Source organism: Urocampus carinirostris, chromosome 4, assembly GCF_059441175.1.
Source record: "Urocampus carinirostris isolate Australia breed hairy pipefish chromosome 4, RoL_Ucar_1.0, whole genome shotgun sequence".
Taxonomy (NCBI): domain Eukaryota; kingdom Metazoa; phylum Chordata; class Actinopteri; order Syngnathiformes; family Syngnathidae; genus Urocampus; species Urocampus carinirostris.
The window spans coordinates 27,749,649-27,766,176 of record NC_142352.1 but is presented as its reverse complement, the minus strand read 5'-3'; the positions used below and the strand labels follow the sequence as shown (position 1 = coordinate 27,766,176).

Below are 16,528 nucleotides of genomic sequence, written 5' to 3'. Positions count from 1 at the left end.
GGTTTAAATTTGGAGGGTAAAAGCAATTTCATATATTTCTTTTTCCAGAAAATAGTTATTTGGATGAAGACAAAAAAAAACACTTTTTTTGAAAATACCGTTGTAAAATGTGCTAAAATATCTCAAAGTAATATTGAAAGCTTACATACTTTTAATTTTGATCATGCACTATTAGACTCCATTTTACTTACGGAGCCAGCTTACCTGGCTTGGGAAAAAATCCTTCCGTTCCACTTGTCTTAAGGTGCTATAAAAATTGTAATCTTTGTTTTTTATGAGTGCACATTTACACACTTGTGCTTACGACCAATGATTTGAGATAAGCGAGCTAACACGTAATCAAAGTTCTCAATGTTTCCTGTGACTTACAAGAAGTCACTCAAACGTAATTATGCATAAGCGTGTGGATGTATATACCGTTTCTAATCTATGTCGTGCGCTCTTTTGTGTGTTTTTGTAGCGCGGACAGAACACAGACAGCGGGAGCGTAAGCCGGGAAGCTTCTTTTGAAGGAATTAGCCAGTAGGTTCTGCTTCTGTGACACTGAGTTTTGGGGTTCTTTAGGAATCTTGACAAATATAAGAAAATATCCTAAGAACATTTAAAAAAAAGAGACGGGGAAAAAAAAGAAAAACAGGCCAAGAAAAAAAGGGGAAAATGAAAAAAAATGAATTGGAAAGAAGAAAAGTATAAAGTAACGAAAACAGAAAAAAAAACGCAAAACAGGAAAAATAATTGGTAATGGATAAATGAAAGCTAAAAAGACATAAAAAAGGATAAATTCTAGAAAAGAAAAGAATAGGGAAAATGGTAATAGAAAAATGTAAAACATATAGAAAAACAAAGAACACAATCGGAAAAAAATAAAGGGAAAAGAGGGGAGAACATTGAAAAAATGAACAACAAATAAGACAAAGAAGAAAAAAAAGGAATTTGAAAAAAAAAAAGGGAAAGTTTCTTGCTTAGGGCAATCAAAGCAGCGAAAGTTCATCGAGTTGAATCATTTACTCCTGTCTGCCACATTGGAACTCCAATTAGTCGAAGATGTGGAAGTTTTTCCTGAAACACTGACCTTATACAACCACCATGTTGGATCATTTCATCTAGTCCGGCATACATTTCTGAGTATGTCAATAAAAGAAGCGGGTGTCTCGGTCAATTTTCTCAAAAGTTATGACTTTGGCATTATTGCAAACCAAATGCTCTCTTCGGACGCTAGGGCAGTGTTGAGTTTGTATAGCGTGGTGAGTTTTTTCAGGTGTAAAACCACATTCATTGTTGAAATAAACCACTTAACACATGCAAAGCTAAATATAAAAATTTCTTTCCCCATTGTTTGTAAACAAATGTGTTGTTTAGAAAATATCCCTTCTCATTAAGGGTTGGAATTGGGGTTTGGTCACCTAATGACTAAAATGGCTGCGCCCTGTTTGGCTGCGGCTGCATCGGCTCGCTACAGTTTAACTGTACGGGTCAGGTGTATCGACATTTCGTTCTGTGTGCATGGTTACAAAGAATGACAATAAAAGTAAATTCTATTCTCTATTCTTCTCTTCTCATCAATGAGTAGGTTCCTAATGTAGGCCGAATGATAAAGCATAATACTGAAAGACAAAGCTAAAAATTAGGAGTTGCCATTCTTTTACTGATCTGACCTGCCTGAGAACAGAGTCTGGATCCAGCCTTAGTGCCAGACTGAGTTTGACATCCCTGAAGTAAATAATTCCGTCATGCAAACAATGATGATCCTATTGGAAATTGAATATTGGATTTCTGGAGCAAGAATGAATCATTTACATGCCTAGAGACATACTAATAAGCCAGTGTACATGCTGTTTGAGAGTATTCCGATTACAAAGGCTTAGTGGGAGGGATGTCTTTTGGGAAGTAGTCACCATTTCCACATGTAATGTTTGACGTTGAATAAATATTGTGTATCATTTATTCATTAAGAGAATATCTAATGTTTTAAATAATAAGCAAAATAACAGGAACTATAATATAAACCTGCATTTTTTTTTTAAATACTCGTAGGTCTAGAAATAATATTTGGATAATGTTATTTGTTTGTGTTTCATTAAGGGGTGTTGAATCAGGGGTCAGAAGATGATTCTTGCTTTCAAATGACTCAAAAATATTAGGCATTTTGGTAATTCAAAAACTTCCACAATTTTCACTGTAACACAATAGGGGACAACAAAAACAAGTATTGTGATTCCATAGAGTGTAAATCTCCAAAAAGGCGTTTTAAAGGGACATTATGTATTATTAAGTGCCTCCTACTGGTAAAAAAAAAACGTAATTCTTGATTCTATGATATCAATGTTCATTTTTTTTTTTTTAATACTCATAGACTTGTGAAATTGTATGTAATTTACATAAACTGAGGTTCAGCTAAAAGAAGCTGAGAAGATTGTCCTCCATTTTCCGTCTACAGGTGCTCAAAAAAAACAAAAGATCACTGATAAAGTGATTAAAAACAAGGGTACGGGTTGGTCACCTTAAGTCTCCCTAGTTAGTATTCGTTGTGTAGCATTGTAACCTTACACAATAAGTGGCCAATTATTGCGCACTGTCATGTCAATCACCAAATTCAACAAAATACCGCGCTTGTTTCCTCTGCGCTCCCAAAGTGAGCTTTGTAGCCTCATGTCGTGTGTTTACAAGATGTGCTTACATGTAGCTAGCCAAAAGTATAGGCTCACACTATAGACCGATGGATACAACTGCGGGATCCGATACATAGTAACAGTAGTATTTTTGCCGTGGGTGCATAAAACGGAAATCTCTCAGAGGAACCAATCAATACACATAAGGCTTTTTAGCAAGTAAGACAGAGTTTGCGTGTATCATTTGTCTCTGCACTGCAAGTCCCACAGTGGTTTGCGGCATAAAAATACCCCGGTTGAGAGAAATTGCGCATATACATGCTCGCAATTGGATGACTTAAATGCATATACATGCACGAATACTCAGAAAATGAAAGGATTTACCCAACTTTAAGTCAGACTAAGATCTAAATCGAAATGTCTATGCATGTCGACATGACTTTACATATTCAGAATATTGGCAATAATTCATTTCCATATTGCCCGAATGAAAATGTACCCAGTGTTGAATCATACAAGCCAGTTTTCTCTATTGATTTTTGAAGCTATTTAAACATGAGTTTACCTGAACCGTTTTTGTCCTGTTTTGATTCAGATTCCAAGTCAACAACACGTTGTTGCACCCAGTCATCGTGGAATGGTAAGACGTCACTTGCATGAAGTCAGTCTACAAAATTGAAGCAAATAATACTGAGCAGTTAAGAGAGACGGTTTTAAAAGAGTCTAACAGGATCGTCGGCGTCTTGAAATCCCTAAAGATCAGTTGAGAATATATTTTAAAGAATAAAACTAAAGCATGTAATCTACTAACCTGATATTTCTTCAGCTTCTTCTAACCATGTGTTAGCAAACAGAAAATACCTGCTCATACCCATTGCGCTAACGTTTGGCACGTAAAACAAAAGGTCGGTTTTCTTTAGCTTATCAAGTCATTAAGCTCATCTCTTTGCATTTTCACAATGGTTATTTAAACTAGCAAGAACATTGTTGGGCTAAGCTCCTTTAGCATTTCATTTCCTTTACTTTTTAAGCTTTGACTCTGATTAGAATTATAACTTAAAGCGAGCATGTCACTGCTCGAATTAGCGTTTTAGCATGTACTTCCACTGTTTTTACGGTTTCGAGATAATGCCCTTTTTCTATTAATATCCAAGTATTGTAGCTTCCGGAAGCAGGCGGATGAAAAGGCAATGATTTAGCCACAGGTTGCTTTATTTGTCAACTGGCTATTATAGGCCTTAACCTATCGATCTATCTATCCAACCTGGTCATATTTCTCGAGAGGGGTGACCAACAGCAAGACAAACCCATACACAAAAAACACACAAAAAATTTACCATGGCCATCCCAGATGCACAAGCCCAAATTGGTCATGCTTTCGTCCCTTCAGATGAAACGGGACACAAGAAAGCGGTCAGGGTAACACAACACCGAAAGTTTTTACTGGTTTACCCTTGCCACATCATACAGGTGCCCTGCCCATCCCTTAGAAGGCGTCCAAACATCCCAATATCCTTTCACAACACCTCTCCACTCATTCCAGGTGGTGGCCTTGCGGGTAGGTCGCCCGCTCCGAGACTGAGAGGTCGGTGGTTCAAGCCTCTGCGAGTCATACCTAAGACTTACAACATTGGTACTCATTGCCTCCCTGCTTGGCGCTCGGCATTAAGGGTTGGAATTGGGAGGTTTGGTCACCTAATGACTCCCAACACAGCAGTTGGGTCCAAAATGGCGGCGCCCTGTTCGGCTGCGGCCACATCGGCTCGCTACAGTTTTACTGTGTGGGTCAGATGTACCGACATATCGTTCTGTGTGCATGGGCACAAGAATGACAATAAAAGTAAATTCTATTCTATTCTCTTCTCTTCCTATCACCAACAATAGCTCTAGCTTTCACTAGATTTAGACCTCTTTCCTGCAGTGAACTCATAACACCATCCATCCACGTCCTCTTGGTCTCCTTCCATTGACTTCTGCTCTTTAGATCCTCTTCAACATTTTCTCCTCATCCATGTGTCCAAACCAACAGAGTACTCTCTTATCCACGCGCTTGCTCAGTTCCACTACTTCTCCAGTTCTGTCTCTCACAATTTCATTTCTCAATCTATCCAATCTTCTCACTCCTAACAGACTCCTCAAACACTTCATCTCAAAAACAATTAATTTTCTTCTCAAATCTGCGTTCAGGCTCATTCTCTGCACCATACAACAGCGTCTGCACAATCACACTCTCACACAGTCCTCTCTTTACATCCGTACTCATACTCTTGTTACTCGTACTTACAGATGCATTCGGGTAAAACAAACACGAGGAATTTACAGAACATGACAACGTATTGCAATTATATGTTTTGCTAGTGTTCTTGCGTGAAGATACATTTTCGATTCTTGAACATCGTGACTGAATGTATAGCTCGTTTTTTCCACTTTTTTTCTGTACAAACAGTAACCAAAGCCACTCAGTAGGTTACAATACAGGGAGTGCAGAATTATTAGGCAAATGAGTATTTTGACCACATCATCCTCTTTATGCATGTTGTCTTACTCCAAGCTGTATAGGCTCGAAAGCCTACTACCAATTAAGCATATCAGGTGATGTGCATCTCTGTAATGAGAAGGGGTGTGGTCTAATGACATCAACACCCTATATCAGGTGTGCATAATTATTAGGCAACTTCCTTTCCTTTGGCAAAATGGGTCAGAAGAGGGACTTGACAGGCTCTGAAAAGTCAAAAATAGTGAGATATCTTGCAGAGGGATGCAGCACTCTTAAAATTGCCAAGCTTCTGAAGCGTGATCATCGAACAATCAAGCGTTACATTCAAAATAGTCAACAGGGTCGCAAGAAGCGTGTAGAAAAACCAAGGCGCAAAATAACTGCCCGTGAACTGAGAAAAGTCAAGCGTACAGCTGCCAAGATGCCACTTGCCACCAGTTTTGCCATATTTCAGAGCTGCAACATCACTGGAGTGCCCAAAAGCACAAGGTGTGCAATACTCAGAGACATGGCCAAGGTAAGAAAGGCTGAAAAACGACCACCACTGAACAAGACACACAAGCTGAAACGTCAAGACTGGGCCAAGAAAAATCTCAAGACGGATTTTTCTAAGGTTTTATGGACTGATGAAATGAGAGTGAGTCTTGATGGGCCAGATGGATGGGCCCGTGGCTGGATCGGTAAAGGGCAGAGAGCTCCAGTCCGCCTCAGACGCCAGCAAGGTGGAGGTGGGGTACTGGTATGGGCTGGTATCATCAAAGATGAGCTTGTGGGGCCTTTTCGGGTTGAGGATGGACTCAAGCTCAACTCCCAGTCCTACTGCCAGTTTCTGGAAGACACCTTCTTCAAGCAGTGGTACAGGAAGAAGTCCGCATCCTTCAAGAAAAACATGATTTTCATGCAGGACAACGCTCCATCACACGCATCCAAGTACTCCACAGCGTGGCTGGCAAGAAAGGGTCTAAAAGAAGAAAAACTAATGACATGGCCTCCTTGTTCACCTGATCTGAACCCCATAGAGAACCTGTGGTCCCTCATCAAATGTGAGATTTACAAGGAGGGAAAACAGTAGACCTCTCTGAACAGTGTCTGGGAGGCTGTGGTTGCTGCTGCACGCAATGTTGATCGTGAACAGATCAAAGCACTGACAGAATCCATGGATGGCAGGCTTTTGAGTGTCCTTGCAAAGAAAGGTGGCTATATTGGTCACTGATTTGTTTTTGTTTTGTTTTTGAATGTCAGAAATGTATATTTGTGAATGTTGAGCTGTTATATTGGTTTCCCTGATGAAAATAAATCATTGAAATGGGTATACATTTGTTTTTTGTTAAGTTGCCTAATAATTATGCACAGTAATAGTCACCTGCACACACAGATATCCTCCTAAAATAGCTAAAACTAAAAAAGCCCCACTCCAACTTCCAAAATATTCAGCTTTGATATTAATGAGACTTTTGGGTTCATTAAGAACATGGTTGTTGTTCAATAATAAAATTAATCCTCAAAAATACAACTTGCCTAATAATTCTGCACTCCCTGTAGCTGCTCATTTTTACTTTAGCGTTAGCGTTTATCACTTTTATTCATTAGCATGACTTTTTAAACTTCCACTCGTATCAGACATGCAAATTAAAGCCAGGATGTCAATGCTAACTTAAATTAGCATTTTAGTATGGGCATACAATGGTTGAACTGTGTTAAGCTAATGATGCATTCTCTTGCTAAGTGTGTATTTCAATGCTAGGCCTTGTTAGCACTCAGATGTATTTTAGCTACTTTAGCATTTTGACTCGAACAAAGCACTTGGACTTTTTCTTTTTCAGGAAGTTAAACTCTGTGCTTATTTTTACTTCAACCTTACCAGTTATCACCCACATAAGTTAGCTTTACCTTTTTTTTTTTTTTACTTACTTCAAATTTGAACATAATTGTAAATTAAAGAAAGTGTGTCAATGCTATCTTGAATTAGCTTATTGGTATGGACATACATTGCTTTAACTTTGTTCAGCTAATGATACATTCTCTTGCTTAGTGTGTATTTCCGTGCTAGACTTTGTTAGCTTTTGTTGTATGTTTTAGCTTCTTTTGCGTTTTGACTTTTGACTTAAACAAAGCATGTTTCGTCCTTTCTTTTCTGTTATGCATTGACCAAAGACACTTAACAAGTTGAAATATGTGATTTTTTTATAGTTCAGCATTAGCATTCATCACTTAATTGATAAAGCTGTCCTTTCAAACTTTGATCAGAATGATAAATTAAAGCAAGCATGTTAATGCTAAGTTGAATTAGTGTTTTCGCATTGGTTTGACTTTGAGCTAATAATAAACATTCTTGATTGGTATATATCTTAGTGCTATACTTTCTAAGCATTTGTAGATATATTTGAGCTTATTTAGCATTTTGACCTACACAAAATCATGCTTTTTACTGCAATGACCCAAGCCACTTAAAATGTGTTTATTTTTACTTTGGCATTAGTGTTTATCACTTAGATTAATTAGCCTTACTTTTGAAAACATCAATTTTGAATGGAATTGGAAATAAAACTAAGCATGTCAGTGCTTATCCAAACTCGTGTTTTTGCATGGAAATACATCAATGACTTCTTTGGGCAAACTGGATGTTTTGTCCCTACATGCTGAAGTATGATTTCCAATGTTAGGCTTTATTAACATTTGTAGATATATATTTTGCTTGTCTCTTGAACAATAACTTGTTTGGTACTTTTCTGTTTCGCAAGGACCGAAGCCACTCAGTAATTTATAATAAGTACTTGATTGTACTTCATAGTTGGCTTTTTTCGACCCGATTCATGAGCCTGAATTAGATTAGAATTGTAAATTAAAGCAAATATGTCAGTGCTTACTTGAATTAGCATTCTAGCATTGATGCGCATTTGTTTGACTATGTTAGGCTAATGAGAATTTTGTGTACATGGAAATACATCAACTGAGATTTTATCTATGCACGTTCTTGCAAAGTATGACATCCAATGCTCTGTTTTGTTGGTATTTTAGCATGTAGATTTTGATATCTGTTACATTTTCACTGAAGCAAAAGCATGTTTTGTACTTGTTCCTTTACCGCAATGAAATAAACCCCACAGCATCTCAAAATAGTTTCTCATTTGTATGTTAATGCTCTAAAAGTTGTGTCAAGATCGATATGGTTACAAAGTCCGGGTAATAATCACAAAGTGGTGTCGCATCCTCCCTTGCAAGCTTAAGAAACGTGAACGTCTGCTTGTTCCTTTCATTAGTCTCTGCAGCCGCCTAACAAATGGATATTTTTGTCTAAAATGAGGCGGAATGCTCTGGAGTCACACCTCCTGTTGAGAGCGCCATCGTTTTTACCACTCGGCAAAACAACAAACCCGACCCCACATTGACGCACCCTTGTCAAGTAGGTTTTGTTTTTCCTACGAGGAGAAATTTCTCTTGATGGTATCATGCGTCACGGCCCAGAAATTGCAAAATATTTGAGCAAAACAATGCAAAAAATTCTTCCGGGATGATAAAGACTGAGGGGTAAACCATTTTGTGAATTTTGATGCAACTGTACTTCATTCACAGCCAGTTCCGCTCTTATTAAAACTGATTTTTTTACATCCTCCACTGTAAGTGGAGATGAATGAGTCATACAGTCCAACACAAATTGAATGAACAAATAAGTGTGCTTTTCTTCCTTTTTCCTGTTGGTTTTAAATTTCCACTTATTTTTATTTTCGGCAGTTCATTTTGTTTATTTTAATTACTTTTAAACCATATTTGGAAAAAAAAATACATGTGTCACAATTGTTTTTCCTTATTTTACGATTTTATATATACGTTTATTTTCTTAAATTTATCTAGCTTTTTCTTACAAAAAAACATAAGACTAATAATAATTCCTATTATAATTACTATTCGTATTATTATTGCATGGAAATAATAATTATGAGAAAAAATACTTTAATCAGGTGCAATTTTCTGCAAATCACTTATTTTAAATATTCTTAACTTATTATTCTAGTCTTGGTAGTTGATTAAAATTATTTTACAATTTTTTTTTCTAACACATTTCAAAATTTGTTACGTAAAAATACAGAGAAAAATACGTAAAGTGAACAAGATTATCTTTAAATTGTTTATTTTGAATACTCTTAACTTGTTTTTCTAGTTTTGCCAATTAATTTTGCTCATTTAAAGGATTTTTGAAACAACATTTTAAGCTTGTAAAATGAAAAAAATACTTAAAACTAACAAGATGGTCTGCAATTTGCTTATTTTAAATCCCATATTTTGAATTTGTTCTTGTAAAATATGAAAAAGATTTAAAATTCACTAAATTATCTGCCAATAGCGTATTTTAATTCTTTTGAACTTGTTCTTTATCGTTCAGCATTACATTTTTCTCATTTTAATTCTTTTTAAACCATAAGAAATACTTTAAAAGCATATTCTCTTCAAATTGCTTAATTCAAATACTTAAAACTTATTATTCTATTTTTCCATTTATTTTAGCTCATATTATGTTTTTATTTTTTACTGTTGTCAAAAGTTAAAAGTGGTTCGAATAATCAATTTAAAGACAATTTCGTCCATTTTTGGTATTTTTTTCTCCTTACTTTACTCAACCGATTTCAAACTTGTTTTTATTTTAACATGCAAAAAATACTTAAGTATTTTTTAAAAATCAAATTGGCGATCATTTTGTTAATTTTAACTTGTTGTAATTTTGCCAGTTAATTTAACTCAATTTAATGCATTTTTCAACATTATTAGCATGTTTTTCTGGTAAAATTAGAAAAATTCTTAAAAAGGAAAAACATATCTGCCATATCTAAGAATAGGCCAATATTTATTCATTATTCCTTTGTGTTTCATTTCATTCACTGCCCTTTATCCAATATAAAAGTATTCAAATCAAATGAGCTTAAAATTAAATTTTCTTTGTAATTCTTACTGTGTAGACAAAAAAAATGTAACGAAAACATGTATTGTTTTTTACGTTAAAGTACATTTTCCTATTTCATTTTTATTAACATTTAAAAAATATATCCACCAACAACAATGCCATATCATTTTGCTCATCCTAAGCAATATTTTTCTCGCTCTGCAAGAGAGAAATACTGAAAAAGAAAAAAATAACACCTTAAATTGTCAAAGATCAAAGCACTATTTTTTTCTTCTTTGCAAGGCTGAAAGATTTCGTTTTTTTCCTGGTTAGTTTAGCAAATCTTCAAAGTGTTTTATTTACTTTCAGATCCCTTTGGCAAAAGAAGGGAAATAGAAAAAGCTTTCTTCATGACATTAGAAGCAACTTCTTGGGTCACGGCACTCCCGCGGGATGCTTATTAGCCGAGCACATCAATTGAGCAACTTCACAGTGGCACGCCGACCTAATGGGGACTTCAACAGGACATTCTCACAAACGAATACTCTAATGCGCTTTGGCCCATTCCTTTGTTTCTCTTCTGTCTTTGCAGCCGCCTGATTAAGACAGACATGGAGCTTGAGGTCCTCAGATACACCAACAGGGTGTCCAGCGACGCTCATAAGATGGTAGCTAGCAACCTTAGCCTGGATATAATATTGTACGATGCCTTGCAAAAGTATTGGCCCCCTTAAAAACTTGTTGACATAATGTCATACTTCAGGCTTCAAACTTATTAAAAAAAACTATGTAAACTATGAAATTGTGAAAAGAAACCAAATGTATTTGACATGTTTTACTGTGCTAACAACGAAAAAAATTAAAGTACCGTATTTTCCGCACTATAAGGCGCACCGGGTTATAGGGCGCACCCCGAAAAAAATAGTTTTTGGTCCTATATTTGACATACATGAGACGCACCGGATTATAAGGCGCTACAATGGGAACGTCGACAAAACAGTCATAGTTCAAACTTATTACCCCGTTAACTTTCCGAAAGCTTGCAAAGAAGCAAATACGTGTCGAGAACACGTGCGGATGCGGTGTCCGTACGATGTCACTCAAATGCATCGTTTCAAATATCATTCGGAAGGTTAAAGTCTTGGGATTCAAGAAATGCCAACTATTCCTTAGTTTCAATTTTCTTTTTCGCTCGCAACTTTACTGTGCATATGACAAACACTTGGAATTGAGTTTAATTTAAAAATAGACACTCCATTCCACAGAAACATCGAGTTCAGTCTGAAACAAGATACAGGGAAAATATATAGCCAGAGTAGCTCACCGAAGTCGTTGTGTTCAATAATAATGTGCAGCCATGGTCCTTTTATATCCGTGAGTTTAGTAAATCCAGGAGAATAAAAATATTTACAAATACAGAATAGTAAAAAAATGCTTTCTGTAGGCCGTCAACCACGTGCTATACGCATTCATCTTTTTCAGCCAATTGCAGGCTTTGTTTTGCCGCTTCAGCCTATGCCAGTCTGTAAATGATAAAAAGGATCCGCCCCTTGACCTCCGAATAACTTTAGCCAATAGTGATCGATTCAACTGATGATTGACACATCTTTTTCGGCCAATTGCAGGCTTTGTTTTACAGCTTAAGCCTATGCCAGCCTGTAAATGATAAAAAGGATCAGCCCCTTGACCTCCGAATAACTTTAGCCAATAGTGATCGATTCAAATGATGATTGACACATTGGTTAGCCAATGAAACGCCGGTAAATAAATCCCAGCATACTCCGCGGACTACTTGGCGTTCGGGGGAAAATCGAGTCGGCGGCTGCAAGTTAGTTGGAAGACTTTGCGATTTAATGTTGATCCACAAATAAGGCGCACTGTATTATAAGGCGCATGGTCAGCTTTTGAAAAAAATCAAGACTTTTAGGTGCGCCTTGTAGTGCGGAAAATACGGTAGATGTTGCAAAAATATAGGCCCTTTTTTAGTTAACTTTGTACAAGCTCCTTTTGCTGAGACCACAGCCGCTAGTCTTTGAGTACATCTCTATAAGTTTTGCACATCATGAAATGGAAATATTTGCCTATTCTTCCTTAAAAATGGCTCAAGTTCCTTTGTTTGAGCACAGCATCTTTCGGATATTTGTATAAACGGTCTATATATTGAGGTCTTGACTTGGCTTGGTCATTCTAAGACCTTTATATCATTATATTTACACCATTCCTTTGTACATTTTGCTTTATTTTTAGGGTCATTGTCCCGTGGGAAGGTGAACCTGCGCGCCATTCTCAGGTTTCTTGTTAACTCACAAATTTTCTTCCAGAATCACCCTGTATTTTGCTCCACCCATCTTCCATCAACTCTAATGATCTTAATAGTCCCTGCTGAAGATAAAACAACCCCAATCATCATGTTCCCAACACCACCATGTTTTACACCATATAAACACGACTTGACTTTTCAGTGTCATGTGCAGTGTTACTCTTGCGCCAAACATAACGCTTTGGACTCAGCCCAAAAAGTTCAAATTTGGGCTAATCTGACCAAAGCACGTTGCTCCACATATTATGTCTCCGATGTGGCTTTTTGCAAATGCCAAACAGGCATTTTCTCTTTCTTGACACTCTTTCACAAAGAGCAGATTTATTCAGTGCACTGATTGTCCCATCTCAGCTGTTTATGCCTGCAGGCCATCCAATGTGATCACGTTGCTACTCTGATCTTTGGTAGGATGGCCAGGTCTCGTTAGGTTTGCAGTGGTTTTATACTCTCTCCATTTTGATATTATTGCTCGCATAATACTCGGGGAGATGTGTAAATGTTGCAAAATCTTCTTCCCATTCCTGCTCTGAACTTTTCCACAACTGTCTGTTTTTTTATTTGGTCTTCATTATGCTGTCTCTTCTCCAGTGTCTTCTTTCACAGACATCTGAGCCCATCACAGGGTCATTTAGACTGAGACCTAACGACACACAGTTGCACTCTGCCAATTTTAATCATTTAAGTGGACAATGGATTATTCCGAAGTAAACGGGGAACTTCTGGAGTCAGTTGGCTTAGCTGAGAGAACAGGAGCCATTTTTTGCAACACCTACTTGTCAGGTTTTTCGTTGTAAAATATTATTGAAATTGTTGAAATAATTTGGTTCCACCTCACAGTTGTGTCTCACATGTTGTTAATTCTCAAAAATATTTTGAGGGTTTTTTTTTATCTTAAGGCCTGAAATGTGGCAATATATACTACAAAGTAATTGGTGGGGAGCTAATACTTTCACTAGGCACTGTGTATTGAATTTATGACTCACAAGCATTTGGCATTCTTTGCACGCATAGGTCATGAAGAGTGTGAAACCTGGACAGAAAGAATACGAAATGGAAAGGTAAAGGATGATTTTGTGTGTATTACTTAAAGGTTACAAGTACCAGAACGTGTTTTTAAATATCAATTTAACGGATGCCCATTACTGTAAATAGTTAAATTGGTGTTTTTGATTGTAAATGAAATTAAACTGGATTGGAAAATACAACCCCATCATTCTAGTAATTTTGCTAGAAAATGTTTCATTTAAAAATAACGGAATCTTTGATATTAAGTCTTTCCATATAAATAACTAATAAGAATGCTAGCTACCTACTCTTCAGAAATAATTCCACTTGTCGATTGCTTGAGTTAGTTTTAGGAAACATATTTAAATAAGTTAGTTAGTTTGTTTAATGCTTATGCAATAAAATTGCAAACTTAAAAATCAAAACTAATTTAAAGCTTTATCTCAAGAGTTAAAGTTGTTGTAGAGCGTCTTGCCTCAACACGGTTTCAAAGCTTTAACTAAAAGGTGCTGTAATACCTTAAAATGAATAGCGTAAGCAGTTCTACATTTAAAACGGGTTCAAAAGCAAGTCTAACTCAGAGTTAGCCCATTTTAAGATTTAACTCGATGGTGAGACAGAGTTAAAGCTTTAACTTTAGCGTTGGAGATGTTTCAAATGCTTTTACTGTTGAGTTAAAGCTGCTTTAAAGCCTTAACCCAATAGGGAAAGCAGCTCTGGAGTGAAAACTATGTTAATAGCAGTATTATGTCAGAATTACTGTATGTTTAAATTTTAGAGTCTACATTGAGGCAAATTTAAAGCACTAACTCGTGTGTTGAAGTTGTTTTTAAGGCTTTTAGTGTTGAGTTAAAGCTGCTTTAAAGCTTTAACTCAATACAGAAAGTAGCTATCCAGGTGAAGCAGGTTTAAAGGCAGTTTTAACTCTGAAATAAGCCCATGTTTTATGATTTAACTCCACATTTATAGATGGTTAAAAATGTAACTGTGGCATTAAAGTTGTTTTGAAGGCTTTTACTGTTGCGATAAAGCTGCTTTAAAGCCTTAACTCAATAGTGTAAGCAGCCTTAGAGTTAAAACAGGCTTAAAAGCTGTTTTAACATAAAATTAGCACATGTTTTAAAATTTAACTCAACATTGATACAGGTTAAAGCTTTAAGTAAAGCGTTTAACCTGTTCAAAACTCAAATTGAGGCGAAAAATTTCCTTTAAAGCTTTAACTCAAAACTTCAAGTAGCTCTGAAGTCAAAGCATGTTTTTAGCTTTGACCAAAGCATTAAAACTGTTTTAAAAGTTTACCTGATGGGTTACAGTTACACCAGACTGGTTTAGGTAAACCGTTTGGTGTGAAGAAATAAACTGCGGGGCAATTATTAGAGAATGGAAGATGCACATGACCATTGACAATCTCGCTCTATCCGGGGCTCCATGCAAGATATCACCCTGTGGCGTCAAAATTATTACAAGAATGGTCAGGAAAAATCCCAGAACCTTACGAGGGAACTAACGTTAACGTAATGCATCGCCAGGGACTCCAATCCTGCACCGCCAGACGTATCCACCTGCTGAAGCGAGTACATGTCCATGCCCGTCTGCGGATCGCTGGAGAGCATTTAGACGATGAGTTAAAGTGGCTTTAAACTCAAGTTTATTCCGCTCTAAAATTACAACTGCTTTAAACCATTAACTCAAGAGTTAAATCAGCTTCAAAGCCAGATCGTTGAAAAGTGTTAAACGGCATTGAATCCATGATTCTAAAAATAAGGCCTTAATTAGCATTAAATGTCTCAAATCCAACTTTCAAAAGTCTTCAAGTGAACACTTTAATTGAATGGATATTCGTTTGAATTAAAAGTACATTTTTCAATCGTCTTTAATAATACACCGATTTACTTTCGTGGCAACATCGCGTGACCACAATCAGAAAATTATCAAAACAGTCATGTGGTTTCAGTCGGAAGATTCCATAGGTCTACCCACAATAAACATAGCAACTTCAGACACGTTTACTTTGGACCATGAGAAAGTATTTAATGATAAGTGGCTGTCCGATGTATTTTTTTCGCTATGGCTAAAAGCTACGACAGGTAATTTGCACAAGGCATGATGTATTGTGTGCAAGAAATATTTGGGATTTTTTGTCAACTAAGTCTTATATTTGATCTCAAAAGACATTACAAATGTCTAAAATGTTCTTGAATTTAACTTGCCTCAAGTGTTAGGAACCCTGGATGAATAATAATTGGCTAACAGAGTACCGTATTTCCACGACTATAAGGCGCACCGGCTATAAGGCGCTACAGTGGGAACATCAACAAAACAGTCAGATTGGTTTGAACAATTTTTATCGACACTTATAACAGCAATTAAACATATTCACAATTTCATTATATCATTTTCTAGTTCAGTCAAACTTATTAAACCCTTCACATTCCGACAGCTCACAAAGAAGCAAATACATGTCTCAAACACGTACGGACACTGTCTTTACGATGTCACCAATCATTCCACATAGGAAGGTTAAGCTCTTGGGATTCAAGAAATGCAAACCATCTTAGTTTCTATTTTCTTTTTCGCTGGCAACTGTGTGGACAGACATATGACAATAAGCACTTTAAACTTAAAAATAGTCTCATCACAAAAACATCAAGATAAGTCTAAAACAGGATACTGGGAAAATAGAAAGCCGGGGTAGCTCACTAAAGTCTTCTTGCAGCCATCACTTTCACTTATAATACGCAACCATGGTCCTCTTACATGCAGGAGTGTAGGTGATCCAATCGTTTAAAATATTTACACACTCCAAAATACGCAATAATACCGAGAAATAAAATAATCTGCTGAGAAGCATCTGCATGATGGACGTTGCTTTTTGCTAGGTGTCTGTTTAGCCCCACAATTCCTGTTTACAAATACAGACTAGTCAAACATGTTTTCTCCAGGCCATAGCGCAACCAAACTTGTGTCTTTTTCAGGCAATTGCAGGCTTTGTTTTGCCCCGCTTTAGCGAGCCTGTAAAAAGGACCCACCCCCTTTACCTCAGAATACCTTTAGCCAATAGTGACAGGTTCAAATGATGATTGACACATTGGTTAGGGGGGGGGGGGGGTGTTGGGGGGTTAAGGGTTATTGTTCTATCTTCGTTATTCATTATCCATTATCCGTCAGTTCATAATACGCTACAAAGCCTAGGAGCCGGGACACTTACTCTCAGCCAAAAG

At 36.7% G+C, this 16,528-nt stretch overlaps 1 protein-coding gene across 1 annotated transcript in view; it reads left to right on the top strand.

Annotated features, from left to right (window-relative positions):
- pepd (peptidase D) overlaps positions 1 to 16,528 on the top strand; it is a 32,087-nt gene that overhangs the window by 9,676 nt on the left and 5,883 nt on the right. The window contains exons 6-9 of the mRNA XM_088334018.1: positions 461 to 522; positions 3,205 to 3,249; positions 10,575 to 10,650; positions 13,314 to 13,360. Coding sequence (XP_088190144.1) covers positions 461 to 522; positions 3,205 to 3,249; positions 10,575 to 10,650; positions 13,314 to 13,360 — 230 coding nt within the window. The remainder of the gene's footprint in view (positions 1 to 460; positions 523 to 3,204; positions 3,250 to 10,574; positions 10,651 to 13,313; positions 13,361 to 16,528) is intronic.